Raw genomic sequence first — 22,811 nt, forward strand, 5'->3', positions numbered from 1 at the left:
TTCATATATTCAGGGCTGGTGTGAGATCCAGTTCCCAAATACATGTGAACTGCTGGGGACAGGTGGCCAATATGGAGATTGCCATTCCTGTATACAGACAGAATCACTGAGTTGTAGGGTTGGAAGGGACCCCGAGGATCATCTAGTAGTGCAATATGCAGCTGTGCCTTACGGGGAATCGAACCTGCAACCTTGGCGTTGCCAGCACCATGCTCTAACCGGCTGAGCTATATGCCCCAAAGAAGGGCAGTGTAAAATGAGCAAAGCCTTGCCTGGAGAGGAATGGTAACCACCCATCACGCTGGACTCACCATAGCTGCCGTTTCCATGGCACCCTCGTCTTGGGTGCGAGGGACACCCACTTTCCGCTTCTCTGCTTCTCCCTGGGCGAACGGGGACAGGCGAGGAGGCAGTGGAGGTGTGGGGGGGGGAGGAGTGAGAATAAAAGTTTGAATAAGTTAGTAGATAGGACCTCCGATTCAAGCATCTCCAAGAAGAGAGTGGAAGCAGGTCGGTGCTGAGCATAGGGTAAACAAAAACCTTCCAAAACACACTTTGCTTGGTTTAGGCGCCCCAGGAGAGAAGCAACATGGCGGCGGAGGTCAGGGGGCAGGGAAGCCCGATCCCCAGCACTGCAGGGACCAGGGAGACCCCAGAGGCTGAGCAAGTAAGTCCAGTTAACCCACCTCTCCTATACTGTGAAAAGAAGCAGCTTATCCAGGAAAAGACAGGGGGTGGGGTGGGGGAAAGGAGGAAGAAATGTATCAGGGATTGCTCTCGACAGCATGCCGGTTCTGGAACAATTTCGGGGGGAGCCTGAGGCTTTCCAGATGTTGTTGGACTACAGCTCCCATTACCCTTGCAAGCTGGGGCTGATGGGAACTGGAGTCCGGTAAATATCAGGCGGGCCACAGGTTCCCCACCATTGTTCTGCGGGGGGCAGGCCCAGGCAGGCAGGCTGCTAGCAGGGGGAAAGAGGAGGAGGAGGAGGAGGAGGAGGAGGAGGAGGAGGAGGAGGAGGAGGAGGAGGAGTAACTCACAGGGCTGCCCGACTCTCGCTCCTGCCCCTTTTGGCCGTGCAGACTGCTGATCTCAGTCTGGGAACCAGAGTGAGAGACGCCCTCAAAGAAGCGCCTGCAGGAGAAACAGACGGACAGACGGACGGACAGACAGACAGACAGACAGACAGAGAGACAGACGGACAGACAGAGAGAAAGAGAAATGAGGGAGAAGTGAAGTCACCATCACCCGCCCTGCCCCCTGGGCTCAAACCCCTCCCCAGCCTCTGCCCCCACGAAGCACCACAAGCTAAAAAAACCCGTCACCAGAGCCCTGGCCTGGCCTGGCCTGGACACACAAAGACAGTTGCGGGGGGTGGGTGGAGGGAGTGGTGGGGCCCGGTGAGCAGCGTGAAAGCAAGTCTTCCCCTTCGAGGCAGAGAAAGGACACTGCAAGAGCAAAGCACCCCTGTTTCCAGGTAGGAAAAGTCACGTCCTCCCCGTTCCACTAAACTGGGAAGCTGCTATAGGCCAGGTCAGATCACTGGTCCGTCTACTGGCTACACCCAGGGGTGGGGAACTTCAGGCCCAGGGAGGACCAGATGCAGCTCCTCAGGCTACTTTATCTGGCCCAGACCACACACCCTCTGCAACACCACCACCTTTCCCTTCACCATCCTTGCTTTGTGCTCTCGAGTGGTTTTTTTTGCCAGGCTGGAATTTGCACAAAAGTTACATTTGCACGTGTCGCTCTGCCCACTTTTGCTCCTGTCCCCACCCACCCCTGGCACGCAGCTCTTGAAAAGTTGCCCAGAAGGCAACGCGTCTCTCGGGTTGCGAAAGCTTTGCTAACCCTGGTCTGCGTTGACTTGCAGAGGTTCTCCAGGGTTTCAGGCAGGAGTCTCTCCCAGCCCGCACCTGGAGAGGCCAGTGAATTAACCTGGGACCTTCTGCATTCAAAGCCTGCGTCCTGCCACTGAGCCACAGCACTTCGCTGAGCAAGAAACTGCAGACATAGCAATATGATGAGGTTGCTAAGAAGCCCCAGAGAGAGAGGCAAATGCAAGTGGTCCAAGCTCTGGCGTGGATTTTATAGCCACGCTGCAAGATCTACACCAAGGACCTGCCTGAGTGCTGTGGTGTCAGCAGAGGGGATGGGAATGACTTAGGCTGTGTCTGACTTCAGATGCCTGACACAGCTTCAACAGCTCCCCCTACCCTGTCAAACTGTTCTTGGTGCATCAGAGCTTCAGCTCTAGACAGTACAGACAAACGTAATGACTGGGAACGTCAAATGTAGGTGAAGATGCTGGGAGAGTCACAATTGCCTCCAGGTGAGCAGCCAAAAAGCTTCTGTTAAACAGGAAGAGATTGGTTTCCCTTGCTGTTCTCTGGTCACCAGTGAGCTGCAAAGCATTTAGCAAGCACATGTAGCAACCAAGTAGGCTTGTAACCTTTGCAAGGACAACCACCATATGTCCCAAGGTGACCTCTGTGCCTGATGTGCACCTCTGACCTTTCACTGGCCATGCATCAAAGATCACTATGTAAGAGGCCACTCCTAGCAGCCACTCCCTCACTACGGAGTTTCTACTTTCTGTGAGGTTGCATAAAGCCACATTCTCATCCACCGCAATGAGCAGGACCTTTTCCTGCTGGGTCTGATGGCTGGAGATCAGCAGGGATGGCAATATTTCAGAGGTCAAACACTCCACCTAATACAGCATCCTGTTTCACAGAGAAACCAGTTAAGTATAATTGCTTTAATTCACAATGAAATGGTAATGCCTGTGTGCACTGATGGAAGGGTTTAAGATTCCTCTGAAGCTAAATTCAGACCAAAAAAGGCTCTGTGAGCTGCCTTGATGGGTTGATAAAAATTAACTGTTATTGTTCTCAGGTAGTTCTGGCTGGAGTTTTAACCTTAGATCACATGAGAGGTATTGAATTGCAAATTCGCCGTTTTGGAAGGGTGTTGGCTGAAGTCTTTGTTCCCAGACTCTGTAGGGATGTAAAAGACTCTCCAGGAGCTGCGTACCCTAAGGAAGGATGCAGTCTGGAATGCAGGCTGTGGGGAGAGACAGACCTCTGTTTCTAGGGATGTTGGTATTATTTCATATTTCGTAAGATGCTGAGCCTATGCCTTGGACTGGCATATGCCTTATGGAACAGTTTGGATATATCATTTGACATTTCTGTTCTGTTTTGAAGAAAATTCTGCAAGTACAGTTTTTGAATAATATCTAATGGGTCTGGACAATGCTTCAGTTCCTATAAGAGTCAGTTTTTATGGATCCAGCTGCTTCAAGCTGTGCAATATTAATATCTGCAATAAGGCCAACCAGACACTTCCTAGAAGCTTTACAAGCACCCCCCCAACCCTGCAACTGACTACATAAATGGAGGTACCAATTTGCCATTAGGATCAACGTATAGCCATTGGGTCAACATATCCTTTGTGAATTTGTCCCATCTCCCTTGGAAACCATCAAAGCCAGAGGTGAGGAACCAATAGCTCCCCCAGATGTTGCTGGACTCAATCAGCTTCCAGCCAGCATGGCCCACGATTGAGGGTGGTGAGAGCTGGACTCCTGAAACATCTGGCAGGCCATGGACTCTCCATCTCTGTCCTAAACAGGTGCCCATCACCACATTTTGCAACTACAGAGGCTAGCAGTCTTGAATCCACTGCCAAATCGTGAATCTACTGACAAACCTTGGTTGAAACCTACCATCCCTGTTCTTCAAACCCATGCATACTTTTCAAAACCTCTGTCCCAGGGTTGGGGACCCTGTGGCTCTCCAGATGTAGTAAAATTGCTACTCCTGTCATGTTGGACCACTGGCCATGCTGGGCAACTGGGAATCAGGAGTCCAGGCACAGACTCCCCAGTCCTGCTTTATCATCTCCATCTCCCAAGAGTCTTTTTTTTCTGAACCCCAAAGTTCCAGAAGTTTTGATCTTTATCTGTCAGGGGAGTTGCTCCTCCCCTGATCATTTGGTTGTGCTTTTCTGCACCCTTTCCTCAGCTCTATGCTGAGAAAAGGGATCTGCAGGATCATAAGAGAATATGAAATACCAATATGTATGTTCTTTCTCTCCATCATTGCCCCAGCCTGCCCCAGCAGAGAACAAGCCATTGAAACACAGCTGCTAAGTGAGGTGGCCAGGCCTATCTCCTCTACCAGGCTCTGAGATGCAATTGTTCCCCCCCCCCATCTCCCTCCCTACCCCTCTTCCAAGCGCACACGCGAAAGGGCTGCTTCTGAAGCAGGGATGAATGTGATCGTAACGCCCTCCCCTCCCTCGGGCAGTGCAGCCACTCCAAGGAGGTGCTCTCCTGCTCCATCAATCCACGCTGGTCTCTGGTGGGGCTTATGCAGGGCTCTCTATCAGCCTGTCAAATCCAAGGTCAGCCTCAAGTTATCAGCATCTATCACCGAGCTACTTTATAGTCCCAAACCTCCCTCTTTCCCCCTCAGAAAATGAATCAAAAGTGCAGGAGCTGTGCCTCATAAGTCACACCCTGCCACTGGGGCACCGTCAAGGAGCCTGGCTTCACTGTGGGAAAGGAAACCAAGGCTGTGAACATTTAAAGTGTATTTAAAGCACAGTCTAATGCTCAAATAGTCTGGTGTTTTTTTTATACTGTGAGCTGCCCTGAGATCTTTGGATGAAGGGTGGCGTTACACATTTAATAAAGAAATACGCCCTGCACAGAGCTACAACCCATAGCAACTCCTAACAGTTCCCAGGATTCCTGAAGCTTCAAATGTGTTTTAAATGCATGGTGTGTATGCAGCTGAACGGTCTTGTTTTTCCGGCATGGTGTCTGCCTGGGGGATTGTGTCTCCTTTGGGTAAGGAGGAAATGGCCTCCAGAGCACAGGGGAAGACCTTGCAACCCTTTCGAGTCTCCCGTTGCTACGAGGCCTGAGCTTCTCGTCTCACCTCCTGTTGGCTCTTACCTCAGGGTGGGCTTTGGAGTGCTGTGGACGCTTTCGTTATCCTCTATCTCGGGGCCACTGTCACTGTTGTTGCATTCCTCGAGGCTGTCGTAGAGCAGACCCAGGTCCTCTTCCACTTCCTGCGTCTGATCCACTGGGTCAGAATCCAGAACCTGCAGGACCCAAAACACACAGTGGGGTGTGGGGGCGGGTATACTCTCATGTGCACCACAAGACCATTTTGAAAATGAATTTCACCACTTGTAACCCTGTCTTTCCAAGACCAAAATTTAAAAAAACGAAGTCATCAAGTGTTGTAATCCATTCAGAAAAGGTTGAAGATTACAGATTTTCTAGCATACTCTATTTATGATATCTGTAGCGTGAAATATAGGAGGCAAAATACCCCCAACTACTTGGGGGGGGGACACCTCTTAGCTGGAGCTATTTCCTAGACATATTCTTGATTAAATTGTCCCTACAGATTCTCGAACTGGTCTTTACGTCTGGATGTGATGCTTCTCTGCGCAATTGATGTGTCCCGTTATGCTGTGGTGGTTCTGTTGTTTCTGCATTTGTAACCTGTGTTATGCGCTATGCAACAAAATTTAAAAGCAAACAGTGAGATTTAAAAAAATATTAATGCACTCTGATATCACTTTAACAGTCAGAGACTCCCCCAAGGAATCTTGAGAATTGTTGTTTGTTAAGGGTGCTGACCCCATAGAACTACAATTCCCAGCACCCTTAAAAAAAATCAGTTGGTGGAATTTGGGGTTGGGGGGGAGAGACCTGACTGCTAAAGCGGTATAAAAGTGCTTCAAATGTGTGGTGTGGACGTGACTGTCGCTTTCCTCAATCTCTTTTATAGGGGTGTGTGGAACCTTAGGCCTCAGGCATTAATGAAGCGCTCTAGGCCTCTCTATCTGGCGCTCAGTGTCACATTTCCTTCCCAGGATGCCCCCCTTCCAATAATCCTCCCTGGCCCTTCCCCACAGCCTCATCAGGAGGTTCAGAGGCTGCCTCTTTGCTTGCATGGCAGGAGGAGGAAGAGATGCGAGTCCCGCGGGTGTGGATGTGAAAACCTCCGATTTCTGCGTGGATGGAATATGTGGCCTATTGTGCCAAGGTTAGAGCCATCTCCTGTATTCTGCCAATGACTCTGGCCACACTCACTGCTGGCCCCCCAAAAGCTTCCTTATAAGTTTACGTGGCCCTTGGAGCGAAAGCCGCTCCCCACCAGGGGCTTAGGAAGGTGGGTGCGGGGTGTGTGGGGCGACGTGGGTGTCATCCTGAAGGGGGGCTACATTCAGCGCGGCGCCCCCGGACGTGACTACTCCAAGCCCGGCGAGCGGCAATGCTGCAAGCGGCAAAGCTGCGGCTCTTCTCCTTCCCCTGGCTTGCTGTAGGGGAGGATCGTGGCGCTGCGCCGATCAGCCCTGTGGGTGGATCGGCCCCACCCTATAGGTAGATTGCCCCGCCCCCGGGTGCATGGCATATGTGCCACTCCGGGTGCCGGAGCACCCAGCTCTGCCCCTGCTCCCCACCCGTCTGACATGAAAAAAGGGGTGCTGGGGATTCATCTTCCATCATCTAATTTGAAAGGCACACTTGCCCAACTCATGAAAGTAATCCTCTTTATAGGTCTTCTGGGCTATGGCAATTTATATTTGTTATAAGCTGCCTTATCCACATTTGTTTTCTGTTATTTGCTTTTCCATCTCGCAATGCATATACTTGTGCTTCAATAAAAAAAAGTCTTTTTAAAAAATCCAATTACCAGATTCTGTGCCAGGCATCAGATTCCATACGAATTATCCACACAGGGGGTTTTGAGAAGACAAACAGCTCTGTGTATAGCTACAGAAACAATTGATTCTCCAAGTCACTCCCCACCCCCCTTTGAACAAGATTTTTTACTCCAGCTTTTTTTAAAAAAAGTTTTCTCTTCTCAAACATCTTTCTTTACCTTTCTAAGGCAGAAGTGCATCATGTAAAAAAAGAAGAAGAATAAAAGGAAACAGCTGGTCATTGTTAAGACTATTTAACTTTAATAGTGAGTTTGCTTTCTTCTTCCACCCTCCCTGCTCCTTTTCCCTTTAGTGCTGTGTCTTTTTTAGATTGTCAGCCTGCTAGTTAGGACTGTCTCATTTCAAATGATTTATTGTAAGCTGCTCTGGGAGACTTTTTTGGCTGAAGAGCAGGGTACAAATATCCTGGATGAAATAAATAAATAGTTCAAGCTTGAACCAGGCCACAGGGGGGAAATTAAGAGAAGTAGAAAGCGCATGCCTGCAGCATCCTGGTCTGCCCAGGTTTCGAAAGCCAGTGGAGTTTGTAGTGCACTCTGCAACACCAGGCAAAAATTACCGTATATACGCGAGTATAAGCCGACGCAAATATAAGCCGAGGCACCTAATTTGACCACAAAAAACTGGGGAAACTTATTGACTTGAGCATAAGCCGAGGGTGGGAAATGCAGCAACTACTGGTAAATTTCAAAAATAAAAATAAATAAAATTACATTAATTGAGACATCAGTAGATTAAATGTTTTTGAATATTTATTTCAAAGAAAAACAGGGGCAAGGAGTTCCATAGGCTTGACTCTGCACCACAGGAATAAGCGCTTTCTTTTATTTGCCCCCTCCCCTCTTCCAACAGTTAGGCTTTCCTTTTTATTTCTTTGGTGTATTTTATGTCCAATATTTCCATCCCCCTACAACCTCTATCAATAAATGGGACTGATTCCTGAGTGTGAGGGGGTTTATTTTCAGGCCCTTTTCTTCCCTCCCCAAAGAACCCTCCCTTCCCAAACAGCCAAGCTGTGAATGGATCCAAAGGAAGATAAGAGTTGCAGAGCTCCTGTGACCTTGCCTCCTCCTGGGCTTTGCAGAGAGGAGGGGGGAAAGAGCCTCTGTTCCTTGACTTGGGGGTCCTCCCTGCACCCTCCCCTTCATCCCAGGGACCCCCCCTCTTCTCCCCAATGGACCCTTTGCAAGATGAGCAGAGACTCACTGGATTCAGGAGGCGCCAGGGATGCAGCACATGCAGAAGAGAGAGACAAAGGCCCCCTCCTCCTTTTGTAGATGGGCTTGGTATTTCCTGACCTCTCTAGGAATCCCACTCAATCCTTTTTAACCCTTGGCAAGCCAATGCCCCCAGCTTCTCTGATCCTGTCCTGTGCCTTTTGCAGGAAAGAGCTTCTCTCCACTTCTCTCTCCCCCCCCCCAACTGACAGAGGGGGAAGCATTGTGTAGTGCTTCTCCGATCCTCCATTCTGTGCCTTTCTGCTGGTGAGTGGAGGCAGAGGCGTCTTTACCCTTCCAGCTTGTGTCTGGAGGCGCTAGGACCTCGCAGACAGCTGCAAACGCAGGGATGGGATCGTGCGGGGGATCGGAGAAGATGCGATGCGTCTCAGATCTCCATCCTGCGCATTTCCTGGTGGGGTGGGGGGTGGGGAAGCGGAGAGAAACTCTTTCTCTCCGCTTTTCCTTCCCAACCACCTCGCAAACAGCTGCAAACGCACAGGACACAGGACGGGATCGGAGAAGATGCCCCCGTCCTGCACATTTCCCGGTGGGGTGGGGGGAGGGAGAGGAAAGCGGAGAGAAGCTCTTTCTCTCTGCTTTTCCTTCTCCACCGCCCGCCTCACTTGCGCATAAGCCGAGGGCGACTTTTTCAGCCCAAAAAATGGGCTGAAAAAGTCGGCTTATGCGCAAGTATATACGGTAAGCAATAATCTAATGAATTTGTGTGGGGGGGTCCCTTTTTGCTCCCCTGCAGTATCAAAATGCACACACCCTGACCATAGACGCCCAGAAAGAGCATTTTTCAGCTGTTTGGTACTAGACAACATCACCCAGCATCCCCTTTCTCTAAAGTTGTGGCCATAACAAATACTTCTCATCAATCTCATGCAATCAAACAGATGAAACCTGGCGAGGGTGTGTGTGTGCTGCGCCCCCTCCGCCTGTCCGAACAGCATCTGCTAAGACCTGCTTGGAAACCCTTAATGATGACATTTTGGTGACCTGAAGCCAGCCGATTAACCAATGCCGAAAGGATAAATAAATAATACTGTAAGGGGCAATATAAGGGATGCGGGTGGCACTGTGGGTTAAACCACAGAGCCTAGGGCTTGCTGATCAGAAGGTTGGCGGTTCGAATTCCCGCGACGGGGTGAGCTCCCGTTGCTCGGTCCTTGCTCCTGCCCACCTAGCAGTTCAAAAGCACGTCAAAAGTGCAAGTAGATAAATAGGTGCCGCCGTTTCCATGTGCTGCTGTGGTTCGCCAGAAGCTGCTTAGTCATGCTGGCCATATGACCCAGAAAGCCACTTCCGCCCATGGGTAGGAGGTGGCGTTGCGGGCGTCACGATCCGAGCACGCACGCGCGCAGGAGCTGATACACAGCCCCTGCGCGATTGGCCAGATTCCTGCAGCTTCTCCCCGAAGGCTGACAAATCCGGTCGGCTGAGGGGAGGGGCCAGCAGCCCTTTAACTTCCCCCTCTCCTTCGTTGCACCCAACTGGATCCAAATCGGGTTTTTTCTCCTACCTCGTAGCAATTTGTCACAACTTTTGGTTTGGTGGTTAGGCATTGGATAACATCAACAGAGGTAAAAAGGGGAGGTAGCGCCATCACCTGCCCCTCAGTGGAAGGGTATTCCGTTAAAGGTTTCCGTGGGCGTCGCCCTGTCCGAAGCCTAGGGAGGTTAGGGCCAAAGGCACGCCCCAGCGGTGAGCACAGGGGCCGTTCCCCTTGATAAGCATCAGTGGGGCTGCCCTTGGTGGTTAACCCTTCACGGACCTCCAACACCCGGGTTGGGGTCAGATATAGTGGTTAGGATCCAATGCCTAAGCCAATACCGCTCAACATCCGTAACCAATAAAGTTGTGGCCTTTACGTCCATTAATTCGATACCGTGTCTCATGTGTCATTATTCATCTGGGAGGGAGGGACATTGCCACGCAAGCTGTACGCCGGCTCCCTCAGCCAGTAACACGAGATGAGTGCCGCAACCCCAGAGTCGGACACGACTGGACCTAATGGTCAGGGGTCCCTTTACCTTTACCGGGCAATATATCTGCAGGATTTTTAATTTCATCCCCCCCCCCTTTTGTTCATAGAAGATGGCATTAAAACAGCATGTTAATGGCATTTGCGGATATCACTAATGATGAAAGTTGTGAATGCTAAGTAAAGACGGATTGAAATGATTTTTGTTTTGTTTTTTGTTTAAGGGGATCTAGCAAGGTTGAGGGGGTGGGAAGCAAGCAAGCATTTTTATGCTGCCAGAGTGGGAGGAGGAAGCAGAGTTAACCTACTTCTCGTGCACCAAGCATGGGGTGAGGGGTTCTGATCTTACTTGTCCTAGTGCAAATCCCATCTGTACTTCAGCTCTGAATATACAGTGGATTTATACTGAGTCAGGTTAATGGCCCACCTAGTCCAGGATTATCTCCTGCAGCCTTTGCCAACCTGGACACCCAGAAGTTTTCAACTACAACTCCCAGTGCTGTCTGGGGCTGGCAGGAGTTGCCACCCAGAACGTTGGGAGGGCACCAGGTTGCCAAATGCCGGTCCGCTGTGCAATGCAGAGGTCCTTCCAGAAGAAGCCACCCCAAACTTGGCTGCCAGAGATTCTTTTAAACTGCTGGTGCTGGAAGACTGCACCTTCAGTACTCAAAGCATGCGATCTGCCGTCAGGCAGTGGGGAAGGGAAGCAGGGCCATTCTCTCGCCTCTGCAAGAAACCAGCTGCCCTTGGTATACCTGAAGGAGTGTCTCCACCCCAATCGTGCAGCCCGGACACTGAGGTCAAGGGCCAAGGGCCTTCTGGCAGTTCCCTCACTGTGAGAAGTGAGGTTACAGGGAGCCAGGCAGAGGGCCTTCTTGGTGGTGGCACCCTCCCTGTGGAACACCTTCCCACCAGATGTCAAGGAAATAAACAACTATCTGACTTTTAGAAGACATCTGAAGGGGCAGCCCTGTTTAGGGAAGTTTTTAATGACTGATGTTTTATCATGTTTTTAATATTCTGTTGGAAGCTGCCCAGAATGGCTGGGGAAACCCAGCCAGATGGGCAGGGTATAAATAACAAATTATTATTATTATTATTATTATTATTATTATTATTATTATTAACCCTCCACAGTCACCTGACAGCGGCCATTCATCTGTCTGCAGCAAGGGTTAAATTGGGCGAACAGGGTAGTCCGTGTCAGGTCTGCTGGGAGACCACCCCTTGAAGCTCCTCCTTTCCCATTCCAGCTATAGGCGTCGCCCCTCCCCCCAACTTAACGTACTATCGACTCGTGTGTGGTGCCGGGAAATAATTAAATAATCCATTTCAAACCCGGAAATCGTGGGAGAGAGGGAGAGCTGGAGTGTCTTTGTGGCTCACAAGGAGACCCGTCCCGGAGCCTGAAGAAAGACATCAGTGAGGGCAGGGGAAGCTCCGAAGAGACTGGAGGTGCAGCGGGACTTTGTTTACTCTGTTCAGCCTCCCCGCCTAACAGCTGGTGCGCGTGGTGGCGCAGAAGCAGCCACCTTCCTGTGCATCGTGCCAGACAGTCCCGGAGCCCCCATTCTAGTTGTGGATATTTGGAGATTCAGTGTCTTTGGTAGGGGTTGAAGAGAGAGCGGCATAGAGGGCGTTTAAAGAGTGTTTACAGAGGATGCTCCCCACATTATGCGATTTCACTTATGTGTGCAGGGCCCCCGGAATGGGGGGGGGAAGAGATATGCCTGCAGTTCCCCACCCCTACTTACAGGCACAAAGTAACCAGGGACCTTCTGCACTCTAAGCAAAGGTTCCACCACTGAGCTAGCTAAGCCTTCCTCAGCAGGGTCCTGCTCACAGGCTGCCAGCTGCCCAAGAGACAGATGTTGCTCCTGCAAACAGGAACCTATGTAGGGAGGTGGGGGGGAGCGGAAGAGGGGGGCAGAAGAGAGAAAGCCGGCTGGCCACATGCCTGACAGGGACAGACTCACAGCTTCTTACCTCGTCTGTCACTTTAAACCTCTTCAGCAAGGCAACAAATTTCTGCTTGAAGTTTGGTTGCTAAAATGAGAAGAAGAAGAAGAGTTTGGATTTGATATCCCGCTTTTCACTACCCGAAGGAGTCTCAAAGCGGCTAACATTCTCCTTTCCCTTCCTCCCCCACAACAAACACTCTGTGAGGTGAGTGGGGCTGAGAGACTTCAGAGAAGTGTGACTAGCCCAAGGTCACCCAGCAGCTGCATGTGGAGGAGTGGAGACACGAACCCGGTTCCCCAGATTACAAGTCTACCGCTCTTAACCACTACACCACACTGGTGTTGGGGGTGGAGGTAAACATTTCAATCACAGTGCTTGAGGCTCCTCACTTCCCACCTACCCTGGCTACAGACACATGCCTCGCTGGCTTCTTTAAACTTTTCCTGAAGGCAAAACCCACTAGCCAAAATAATAATGATGGGGGGACCGACCCTAAGCAGGCCCAGCTGCAGGTATTGTTGGGAAGGCTGTCACCCTGGCACCAACCACCCCCTGCCCAGTAATTATCACCGCCACCTCCACTCAGGGCTCTTGGCATGGGCGCTGCTGCTGCTGTAGCACCCCAATCCCCACAGTGGCTTATGGGCCAGTTCTCTTGCACTGCCTATTATCAACACTACCTTTCCTCCAGCCTCCCTTTGGAAGCCAGGGACACTGGAAGTTGTTTTATGCTGAGTCAGACCACTGGGTCCCTCTAGGTCTGTTTTGTCTGCCCTGAGTGGTAGCACCAGCTCTCCAGGATTTCGGACAGGGGTCTCTCTGCACCCTACCTGGAGATGCCAGGGATTAAACCTAAGCACCTTCTGCATGAAAAGAAGGTGTTCTACCGCTGAACTACGGCCAACGACAAGAAGACAACGTATGACTGCTTCATAAATAATCTGACCACTGAACAGAACGTGGAAGCAGTCATGGTCTTTGCTCAGAGGACTCGGAATCCGCAAGGCCAGAATATAGGCTTTGGGTGGGAGGATGTCAAGACCCATTATTGCCCCAGCCCTGACAGAGCTGCCACTCTGCTGACAAGCAGCCCTTTCAGCCATATCTAAAAGCAAATCAATGTGGCAGCTGACTCGTGTGCCCCTAAGTGCTGCGCATAAGCAGGAGCACGAGAAGCCTGCCATGTAGACGGCCATTTGGATGGAGGGGTGTGGAGGTCAGGAATCAACAGTGGATGGGAGTTTGCATGGATGGACGGCTTGAAGATGCCAGATTGCTGAAAAGCAGCTGCCACACAAAGGCATGTGTTAACAGCATGGGGGGGGGGGATCTGCGGCCTTCCAGATATCGTTGGACTCCACCTCCCATTCAGCCCCAGCCAGCATGGCCAATGGTCAGGGATGATGGGAACTGTAGTCCAACAATATCCAGAGGGCATCAGCGGAGAAGACTGTTATATGGGATCAATGAGTTGCGCAGCTTGTCTATTACGCGGATTAAGCACATTTGCTTATTTTGCACAATTTACTCGGCTCCTACTAATTTGGAGGGAAATAACTGGAGATGAACTTCTGCTTTCCCTAACCATCAGCACATCTAGCGAAGCTCATCAGGCACAGCATTCCAACGAGTTCAACTTCTGGTCAACCAGACTCTAGCCTGAGCACTGTCCTCTATGGCGCCACCTGCAGGGGAGGATCAGAGAGCCTCCCGCATCTAGTCTGTTGTGCTGGGAATAAAATAAAAACTCCAACCCCCACAAACTCCTTACTCTGGTCATCGATGTGGTTCTGATCATTTTCCGCCTGGCTTTCTTTGGCTTCCTCACTTCATCCTCTTCATCATATAAATCCTGAGAAGCGAGAGATGGCAGCACAGAATCAGAAGAATGTGAAGTTCCACCCCTTTCCACATGGCCCTCAGAGATGCACCAGGCAGCTCCCCTCACTGGCCTTATTCTGCACTGGGCAGAATGTGTCCCTCAACTTGATAAAGACTCTTGCTGGTCTGAATGGAGGACAGAGAGGGGTGAGAGTAGAAACTAGCCTGCTGTAGAAAGGCAGAATTTGTTGCCCATACCTGCCATGTGGCCCTTGAAGAAGAAGAGTTTGGATTTGATATCCCGCTTTTCACTACCCGAAGGAGTTTCAAAGCGGCTAACATTCTCCTTTCCCTTCCTCCCCCACAACAAACACTCTGTGAGGCGAGTGGGGCTGAGAGACTTCAAAGAAGTGTGACTAGCCCAAGGTCACCCAGCAGCTGCATGTGGAGGAGTGGAGACACGAACCCGGTTCCCCAGATTACAAGTCTACCGCTCTTAACCACTACACCACACTGGCTCCCAGTGAAAAGTTGCCCAGAAGGGACTGTGGCCCTCAGGATGGAAATACCATTTTTGGGCTGAGCAAGACCACTGTACGTAACTGGTGGCAATACTGCTCAGAGACTGGATACAGGTGAGCTGCTGCAGCAGCAGCAAAGGCAGCAGCAGCTAAGTGCCAACGCTACATAACTTGGAAGGCAACATGGGGAGAACAGCAGAAGTCAATGATGTGCTGCCTTCATTGCTGGGACTCCAACTCCCATCACCCCCAACCAGCACAGCCAATGGTTAGGGATGATGGGAGTTCTAGTCCAGCAACACCTGAGAGGCACCACATCGGCTACCGCTGTCATAGAGGGAAGGTAAGACTCGAATGTGATAGACAGACAGCAGGCTGGTTGGTTGGTCGGTAGCTACCTGGCCTTGCACGGCATCATCGCTGGCTTCCTGCTCGGAGGAAAAGCTGTCGTCCTCTTCTTCAGAGTAGTTGTCAATATCTGGAGAGCGATCTGGAACGGGAAAAGGCAGAGACCATGGCCAAACTGCGCTGAGCCAGGAAGGGAGTCTGGGGGAATAGAGGAAAACATGGAACGGAGCCACTGAGTTTGCCATTAAGGCCTAGGAATCTGTCACTGATGGCAGGCAGGGAGCCACTGTAAGGATTCTGGGAGAGGTGTGGCACAAGCAGAGTGAAAGAATAGAGGGCATGTTTAGGAAACAAAGCTATTCTGGATGGATGTAGGAAAGGACATATCACAGGACAGAAAGTCAGTGAAGGTACAGATGAGAGTTGGATGAGAACCTGACCAAAACTGTTTTTAGCTACTAGGCTCAGAGAAGCTTTAGGTTTAAGGAATACATTACCATGTTTGCGATAACTTTTAACAAACAACAACAACAACAACCCAGAAGCTTTTCTTTTAGGGATAGTAGGTAGTGAGATACCAAAATATCTTTTAAAAAATATGTTTATGCATGCCACAACTGCAGGTAGAATGTTTTTTGCCCAGAGGTGGGAAGAAGATGTAGTACCAACCAAGGAAGAGTGGCTAATGGATTATGCTGAAATGGCAAGATTAATGGGTGTAGGAAGAAACCAAAAAGAAGAAGAAATTATTAAAGATTGGGGAAATTTTGCGGTATATTTGAAAAACTCATGTATACAAATAAGCTCATTAGTAAGACTAACGTAAAACTAGCAGTTAGATTATTATGAGAAACTAAAGAATAACTTAAAGATGGAGTAACATGGAAAATGCAGCATGAAAATTAAAATTTAAAAGAAACCACAAAAGGGGGGGGGGAGTCAAATATATGTTGTGACGGACCCTTCGTTACACTCCAAGAGCCCTCACACTGTAAAACGTTTCCCCAGACCATGTCTCTCCCTAGGTTTCACTGACGACTAAAATGAATCGTAAAGTGATATTATGAGAGATGTCCTCGGGGAACCTCAGTGCTCCACGTTCGAAAAATAACTCTTGCCACCTTGGGACCTCCCGCCCTGGGTTCCCAAAGTACTGCAGCTTGCCTTCCCTTTTTGGCAACTGCGTGGCACCTTTGGCTTCACTGCCCAGCCCTCTGTATGATAGGAAAATAAGCCACACGTTCTCTCTTCCACAGGAAACCTTTTGTGCTTTTCCCCTCAGCCACACCTTTTGAGGCACTGACGCACTGCCAGAGTCCACGAACGTTGAAACACAAAATAAGTTTATTGAGGTAACTTAAATAACATGGATGTTCAGGTATAATGCGGTTACAAATCTTCTTTTCAGGTACGTAAGCTTGGTTACAACATTAAACAGGATAAAAGCCTTTCCTTCCCTAGCCTAAGCCTAACCTCCAACCCGCTCACCCTCAATCCCTGCCCCACAACAACCACCCAACTGCCATTCTCCCCCTTTTAAAAGGTCGAAAAGCCCCGCCTCTGCGATTGAGCTGCCAGTCATCTAGAGTGGGTGTTAACTCTTTACGCTCTGGGCCACTGACCATACCCAGGCTCAGGGTCGATCCGTTACATATGTGCATTAGAAATGTACGCGATTTGTGTTTTTGTTATTTGCATGTCTGTAAATTTCTTTTACAGAAAATTTACCAAAAAATAAAATTTATAAACAAAACAAAATAAAAATAAGTAATACATTACCAGCTTTGATTTTGGGGCCGGAGGGGACGTTTCCATCTTCGTGATCAATGGGCTGGCTAGAGAGAGAGTAGATGCTGATTTCGGCCACTCGAATGCTCACATCCTTGATGTTGCTGTGGAGGCCCAGGAGCTGCCCTCCATCTGTTGGGTGTTGCATGACCTGAATAAGGGATCAATGATACTCAGCACACAGGAGGAAGTCTCTGGAGCAGGCCAGTGACCTGCCGTAGGGAGGCAGAATAACATGTATTTGGGCTCTGGGTAGAGAAATGTTATACATTGGGCTGCCTTTGAAGATGGTTTGGAAACTGCAGTTGATGCAGAATTCAACAAGCAGAATGTTGATCACAGCAGGACTGTCTGAACAAAGAACACCACTCTTGGCATGACTGTGCTGGATACAAATTAGTTTCCAGGCTTAATTCAAAATGCTAGTTTCCGCCTATAATGCCTTATGCAGATTAGAAACTCAGGACCTTAAAAGATATCACTTCTCCCCACATGAACCAACCTGGACTCTTAATCTCAGAGTTGTGGGTTTGAGCCCCACGTTGGACAAAATATTCCTGCACTGCATTGGGTCGGACTAGAAGAATCCTGTGGTCCCTTCCAACTCTACAATTTATGATCATTATCTTGAGACCCTCCTTAGTGTGGCCCCACCATGCTCAGAAGTTGGCAACACGAGATTACCGGTAGGCCTTTCCAGTGGTGGCCCCCTAGATGTGGAATGCTCTCCTCAGCAAGGCACACCTGGCATACCCCAACCATCCCATTTAGATTTAGTCGCCAGGCAAAGACTTTTCACTTTACCCAGGCTGTCAGCCCTTATTTTGAAGGGTGACACTGTGCCCTCTTTTAGTGGGGTGGGACCTGTAAGCCCTGCCTTTTTTCCTGTACAGCTGTGCTTTTAGGATTTTTTTACTGGAAATTCCTAATTGGCTTTAAGGTAACTCGCTTTGGTTCACTCTGTGAAAACAGCGACCGGCAAATACAATGAATAACATCAGCAAAAACAAGCAAGCAACTCCCACCATCCCTTGCCACTGACTTTGCTTGCTGGGGCTGATGGGAACTGGGACTCAGCAACATCTGGGCCTCCATGTAGAAGAGGAGCTCCATATACAGGATCTACATACAGGAGGGGCTCCAATTCGACTCCCTTGCACAGGAGGAGGCTTCTGGAACAGACCAGTTCCCTCCCATGTACAAGAAGCACAACCTGTAAAGAATTTCAGAAGGTGCCCTGGTGCCAGAACAGGTTTCTGTATGAGCCTCTCCTGCTTCCCATCAGCTCTGGCACCACCAAGAGCCCATTGCTCAGAGATGGTTAAAGGCATGGCATGCCCACATAATTGCCCACCTTGCTGCTTCCCTTACCTCAGCCATGTTGATGATGCCCACTGCCAGGGTCTTGTAGCCCAAAATAGTGCGGTTCTTGTACCTCTTTCTGCGCTGGAGCATGATTTGGAGCTTGTTGCCATCGCGTTTCAGGAAGTGTGGGTACTACAGGAAGAGGAGGAGACAGATTCAGATAATATTCTGTTTTTGAGATGCCAGTTCGGTGTAGTGGTTAGGGCAGAGGTCGGCAACCTAAGGCCTATGGGCCGGTTCTGGCCCATGAGCTTCCTGGAACCGGCCCATGGCTGTTCTGTGGATTGGCGTGGGGATTCCGTGCTCTTTTTTCGCAGCACCGTTTTTCTCTCACTGCGGGGACTGACTTCCGGGTTGGAAGAGCGCCGGAAATAGTGTGTGCGCATGCTCACGGGTGCTCCTCACCCGGAGGAGCACCCATACACGCTATTTCTGGTGCACGTCCGGAACAGAGCAGCGCCTGTGCGCACACGCTATTTCCGGCGCTCTTCCAACCTGGAAGAGCGCCAGAAATAGTTTGAGTGCATGCATGGGAGCGCATGCTCTGGCCCACCAAGAGGTCTGCTGGGGAGTGGACCGGACCAGCCTCAAAAAACGTTGCCGACCCCTGGGTTAGGGTGAAGAAGAAGAAGAAGAAGAAGAAGAAGAATTACACTTATTAGCCACTTTTTCTTCCATTTGCAAGAAGTAAATGCAAAGCAACTTACGATATAATAGAAAAAAAATTAAACCAACATAAAACAGAACCCAAACCAAACCTAAAAGTAGCCAGTTATGGTACCAGGCATGCCTTCCTAGGGAGAGCATTCCATAAGCAAGGGTTCAAATCCCTACTAAGCCATGCAGCTCATCAGATGGCCTTGGTTCGGTCACAGTCTCTCAGCCACCCTCACCGAGTTGTTACAAGGATAAAATTAAAAAGGGAGAACCATACACACCATCTTGAGCTCCCTGAAGGGCAGGTGGGATATAAACGTAGTAGGAGTAGGAGTAGTAAGTAAATAATGAATGAATGAATAAATAAATAAATAAATAAATAAGCACCCAGCAGAGAACTCAAGAAGAAACAAGCTTGATCTCTCAAACGCTCTCCATGTTTTCTTCCATGCATCTCCTCAACACTGGGGAAACCCAACCAGATGAGCGGGGTATGTATGTATGTATGTATGTATGTATGTATGTATAAATAAATAAATAAATAAATAAATAAATAAATATTATTCCACCATGGCTAGCAGTTCACTCAGCCTAGCCCATCTTTCCCCATTCTGGTGTTGCTCCAGATGCTCACTAGATCTTATCTCCCCATATCCCTGACTCTAGGCCATGCTGGGGGACACCAAGTTGGGGCAGGCAGACTCCCATGAATGGCCATAGCTGTCAACTTTTCCCTTTTCTTGCGAGGAATCCTATTCAGAATAGAAGAGAAGAAGAGTTTGGATTTGATACGCCACTTTATCACTATCCTAAGGAGTCTCAAAGCGGCTAACATTCTCCTTTCCCTTCCTCCCCCACAACAAACACTCTGTGAGGTGAGTGGGGCTGAGAGACTTCAAATAAGTGTGACTAGCCCAAGGTCACCCAGCAGCTGCATGTGGAGGAGCGGGGACGCGAACCCGGTTCACCACATTACGAGTCTACCGCTCTTAACCACTACACCACACTGGCCCTCAAGGGAATTTCCCTTTTAAAAAAGGAAAAAGTTGACAGCTATGTGAATGGCTGATTTGAAAGGAGCCTTTGGCTGCCATCCTAAACACATTTGCTAGGAAGCAAGCCCCACTGAACACAGCAGAACTGACTTCCGGGGGGGGGGGTAAACATGTCTAGGGCTGCTGTCAGAATAGCAATCATACTCTACGTGTGCACGAGAAAGCCTCTTCAACAGAGTCTCAAGGAAACTCCTAAAGCTCTTCCCTGTCTGTTCCCAAATGCACTGTCTGTTCAGAAAGCCAGAGACGCAGGCAAAAGATTTTAATAATCCTGTCGAGGGATGATTCTCTGCTATCTGGTGAGCAAAGTTCAAATTACCTGCAACGAAAATGTCAGTTCCAGGTCAGTCTCCATCAAGCCTCCAGGGGGCAGAACATATTCATTGGATCTCAGGACTCTCTTTGAACCCTGCAACAAGACACAGATTGAAGTGTTAAGAGACAATTATCGCATCACAACCTCAGCTGGCCTGTGTAAGGGAGGAAAAAGACAACGCTAAGAATTTGATGACACAAGGTGAAGCAACAGAGCTGTCTGTATTAAGCAGAAGAAGATTTCCAGAGATCTGAGCCTTAAAGAAAAGGAAATGGGGAATGCAGGGGCAAGGGGTGGCGGCATGTCACTGAAAAGCAACTAGGTACAAATACTTTAAGAACACTTTCTCCTAATAAATGAACACAGCAAGCAAAATCCACTGTGAATGAGTTCACACAGGACAACCCGGGGGGCCACAGAAGGACTGTGTTGAGCTTTACCTATATATTTCAATGTATCTTGCATTTATGTCATGCTTTTAAAAAATAATAAATACACATATACAAGCAAAGACAGGTAAGTGCTACAGATCCTATTTCACCACCCATTTTCCCCACAGCACACCACCCGTCAGCTGGTCTGGATCTGAGCCAAAGGCATGAGACACGTCCTTCCATTCAGCCACGCACAAATTGTGGTAGACAAGTGCATGGTCAACTAGCCCTCCTCCTTGCAACCAATGATTTCAAAATGCTCCCGGTGGTTTTACTGAGTTTCAAACAAGGCACGTTGAAAGGTTTGTCCGCTGTTTGGCTTGTGAGGAAGGGGGGAAATGTCAAGAGTTGTAGGAAATGAAGAGAGCTTCCACACTTTAATTTTACAAATCTTCTTTTGCATTTTAAATGCAACATGTATGCCATCGGTTGGCCAGCCTTTCTCAACCTGGTGCCCTCCATAGGTTTTGGCCTATAACACCCATCAGTCCTAGCTGATGATGGGAGTTTTAATCCAAAACATATGAAGGGTGCTAGGTTGAGGAAGACTGCTGTAAGCAATATGGTGTCTGAATGCATGAAGTTCAAAACTGCAAAGGACTCATTACTCTGGGGTTTCATATTTGCTACTGTGTTTGAACAACTGCAAAAGGTCACTCTGACTGGCAGCAGTTCTTCACGGTCTCAGGTAGAGTCCTTTCCTAACCCTATTACCCAAGATCCTTTCAGCTGAAGGTGAGCCTTGGGATCTACTGCACAGAGGAACATGTTGATATTTTCACCCCTCCCACTGTGAGAATCTGGTGATCATATGTTTTGAGAAAGGAGGGGGCAGAAACTGCTCTTTCTCTCTTTCATCCCTGACTGCCTGATTCTGTGTGAAGAGAGTCTTATCTTTGTTATGATAAGATGGGCTGCATGAGGGCTGACTCTCTCGTGCATGTCTTCTGTGTATATAGTAGCTGTTAGAAATAAAAGGAGTTATGCTTCATAACCTCTACAGCTAGTTTCCGCATTATTTATACTCTGCTAGAGTCTGGTGCTCACAATGAGCTGTTGTGAGTCCAGTGCACCAGGACCTGTTCTCCAGGATTGGAAGGTTGGTGAAGGTGCTCCAGTCGCCTAGCCCAGTCGGGGCAGAACCAGTTGCAGGCACATAGGTTGTTGGGACTCGGATGCTGCACATCGGTTAACGGGCGTATTGACAGAACATGTGCTCTGCTACGAATGGACAGAAAAGCAGAGTATGGTGCTGTCAGAATAATTCTTATGCCCGTTGTTGTTGTTGTTCAGTCGTTCAGTACTGTCCGACTCTTCGTGACCCCATGGACCAGAGCACGCCAGGCACCCCTATCTTTCACTGCCTCCCGCAGTTTGGCCAAACTCATGCCAGTCGCTTCAAGAACACTGTCCAACCATCTCATCCTCTGTCATCCCCTTCTCCTTGTACCCGCCATCAGGGTCTTTTCCAGGGAGTCTTCTCTTCTCATGAGGTGGACAAAGTACTGGAGTCTCAACTTCAGGATCTGTCCTTCCAGTGAGCACTCAGGGCTGATTTCTTTAAGGATGGATAAGTTTGATCTTTTTGCAGTCCATGGGACTCTCAAGAGTCTCCTCCAGCACCATAATTCAAAAGCATCAATTCTTCGGCGATCAGCCTTCTTTATGGTCCTGCTCTCACTTCCATACATTACTACTGGGAAAACCATAGCTTTAACTATACGGACCTTTGTCGGCAAGGTGATGTCTCTGCTTTTTAAGATGCTGTCTAGGTTTGTCATTGCTTTTCTCCCAAGAAGCAGGCGTCTTCTAATTTCGTGACTGCTGTCACCATCTCCAGTGATCATGGAACCCAAGAAAGTGAAATCTCTCACTGCCTCCATTTCTTCCCCTTCTATTTGCCAGGAGGTGATGGGACCAGTGGCCATGATCTTAGTTTTTTTTATGTTGAGCTTCAGACCATATTTTGCACTCTCCTCTTTCACCCTCATTAAAAGGTTCTTTAATTCCTCCTCACTTTCTGCCATCAAGGTTGTGTCATCAGCATATCTGAGGTTGTTGATATTTCTTCCGGCAATCTTATGCCCGTACCTGTGCTTAAAAGCAAACTTTCCTGGGTGTTTAAGGTTGAAGTGTGCCTCCAGTTCTCATCCGGAAAAAGCAAGCACAACTTATCAAGCCCCAGCTGCTCATTCCTGAACCAAGGCTGCCCCAAATGCTTGGCACACCGTGCAGAGTCGCTTAGATCCTCCACCTCGGCAGCCAAATCACTGCTAAGAAAGCAATTGCCTATTTCCCTGCTCAAATGAGCTGGGGGGATTTTCTCCATGCTGCAGGGAGGGTCGCTCCACTGCCAGTGAGAAGTTCAGAGAAAGAGCAGAGCAGAGCAACAAGGCCAAATTATCCACCCACCTCGCCTTATTAAGCCGCGCGGAATTAACTTGGCTCGGGGGCAAACATTACACAGATCTGTCTGAGTGGAGAGATTCCACTTCCAGCAGGATTAACCTGGCTCACCTTGGGAGGGGAAAAGGAAACGGATTAGCTGGCGGAGAGTTGCGGCAGCGCTCCCACTTTGCCC

The 22,811-nt window shown here is 49.2% G+C and overlaps 1 protein-coding gene across 1 annotated transcript in view; it reads right to left on the reverse strand.

Moving 5' to 3' along the window:
* LOC117044313 (phosphofurin acidic cluster sorting protein 2-like) overlaps positions 1 to 22,811 on the reverse strand; it is a 171,010-nt gene that overhangs the window by 16,401 nt on the left and 131,798 nt on the right. The window contains exons 3-11 of the mRNA XM_033144948.1: positions 19,800 to 19,889; positions 17,775 to 17,900; positions 16,395 to 16,554; positions 14,666 to 14,757; positions 13,697 to 13,777; positions 11,950 to 12,009; positions 4,967 to 5,118; positions 1,041 to 1,134; positions 312 to 383 (exon numbers count right to left, since the gene is read on the reverse strand). Of these exons, the coding sequence (XP_033000839.1) occupies positions 312 to 383; positions 1,041 to 1,134; positions 4,967 to 5,118; positions 11,950 to 12,009; positions 13,697 to 13,777; positions 14,666 to 14,757; positions 16,395 to 16,554; positions 17,775 to 17,900; positions 19,800 to 19,889 (927 nt within the window). The remainder of the gene's footprint in view (positions 1 to 311; positions 384 to 1,040; positions 1,135 to 4,966; positions 5,119 to 11,949; positions 12,010 to 13,696; positions 13,778 to 14,665; positions 14,758 to 16,394; positions 16,555 to 17,774; positions 17,901 to 19,799; positions 19,890 to 22,811) is intronic.

This window comes from Lacerta agilis, chromosome 3, assembly GCF_009819535.1.
Source record: "Lacerta agilis isolate rLacAgi1 chromosome 3, rLacAgi1.pri, whole genome shotgun sequence".
NCBI classification, from domain to species: Eukaryota; Metazoa; Chordata; class Lepidosauria; order Squamata; family Lacertidae; genus Lacerta; species Lacerta agilis.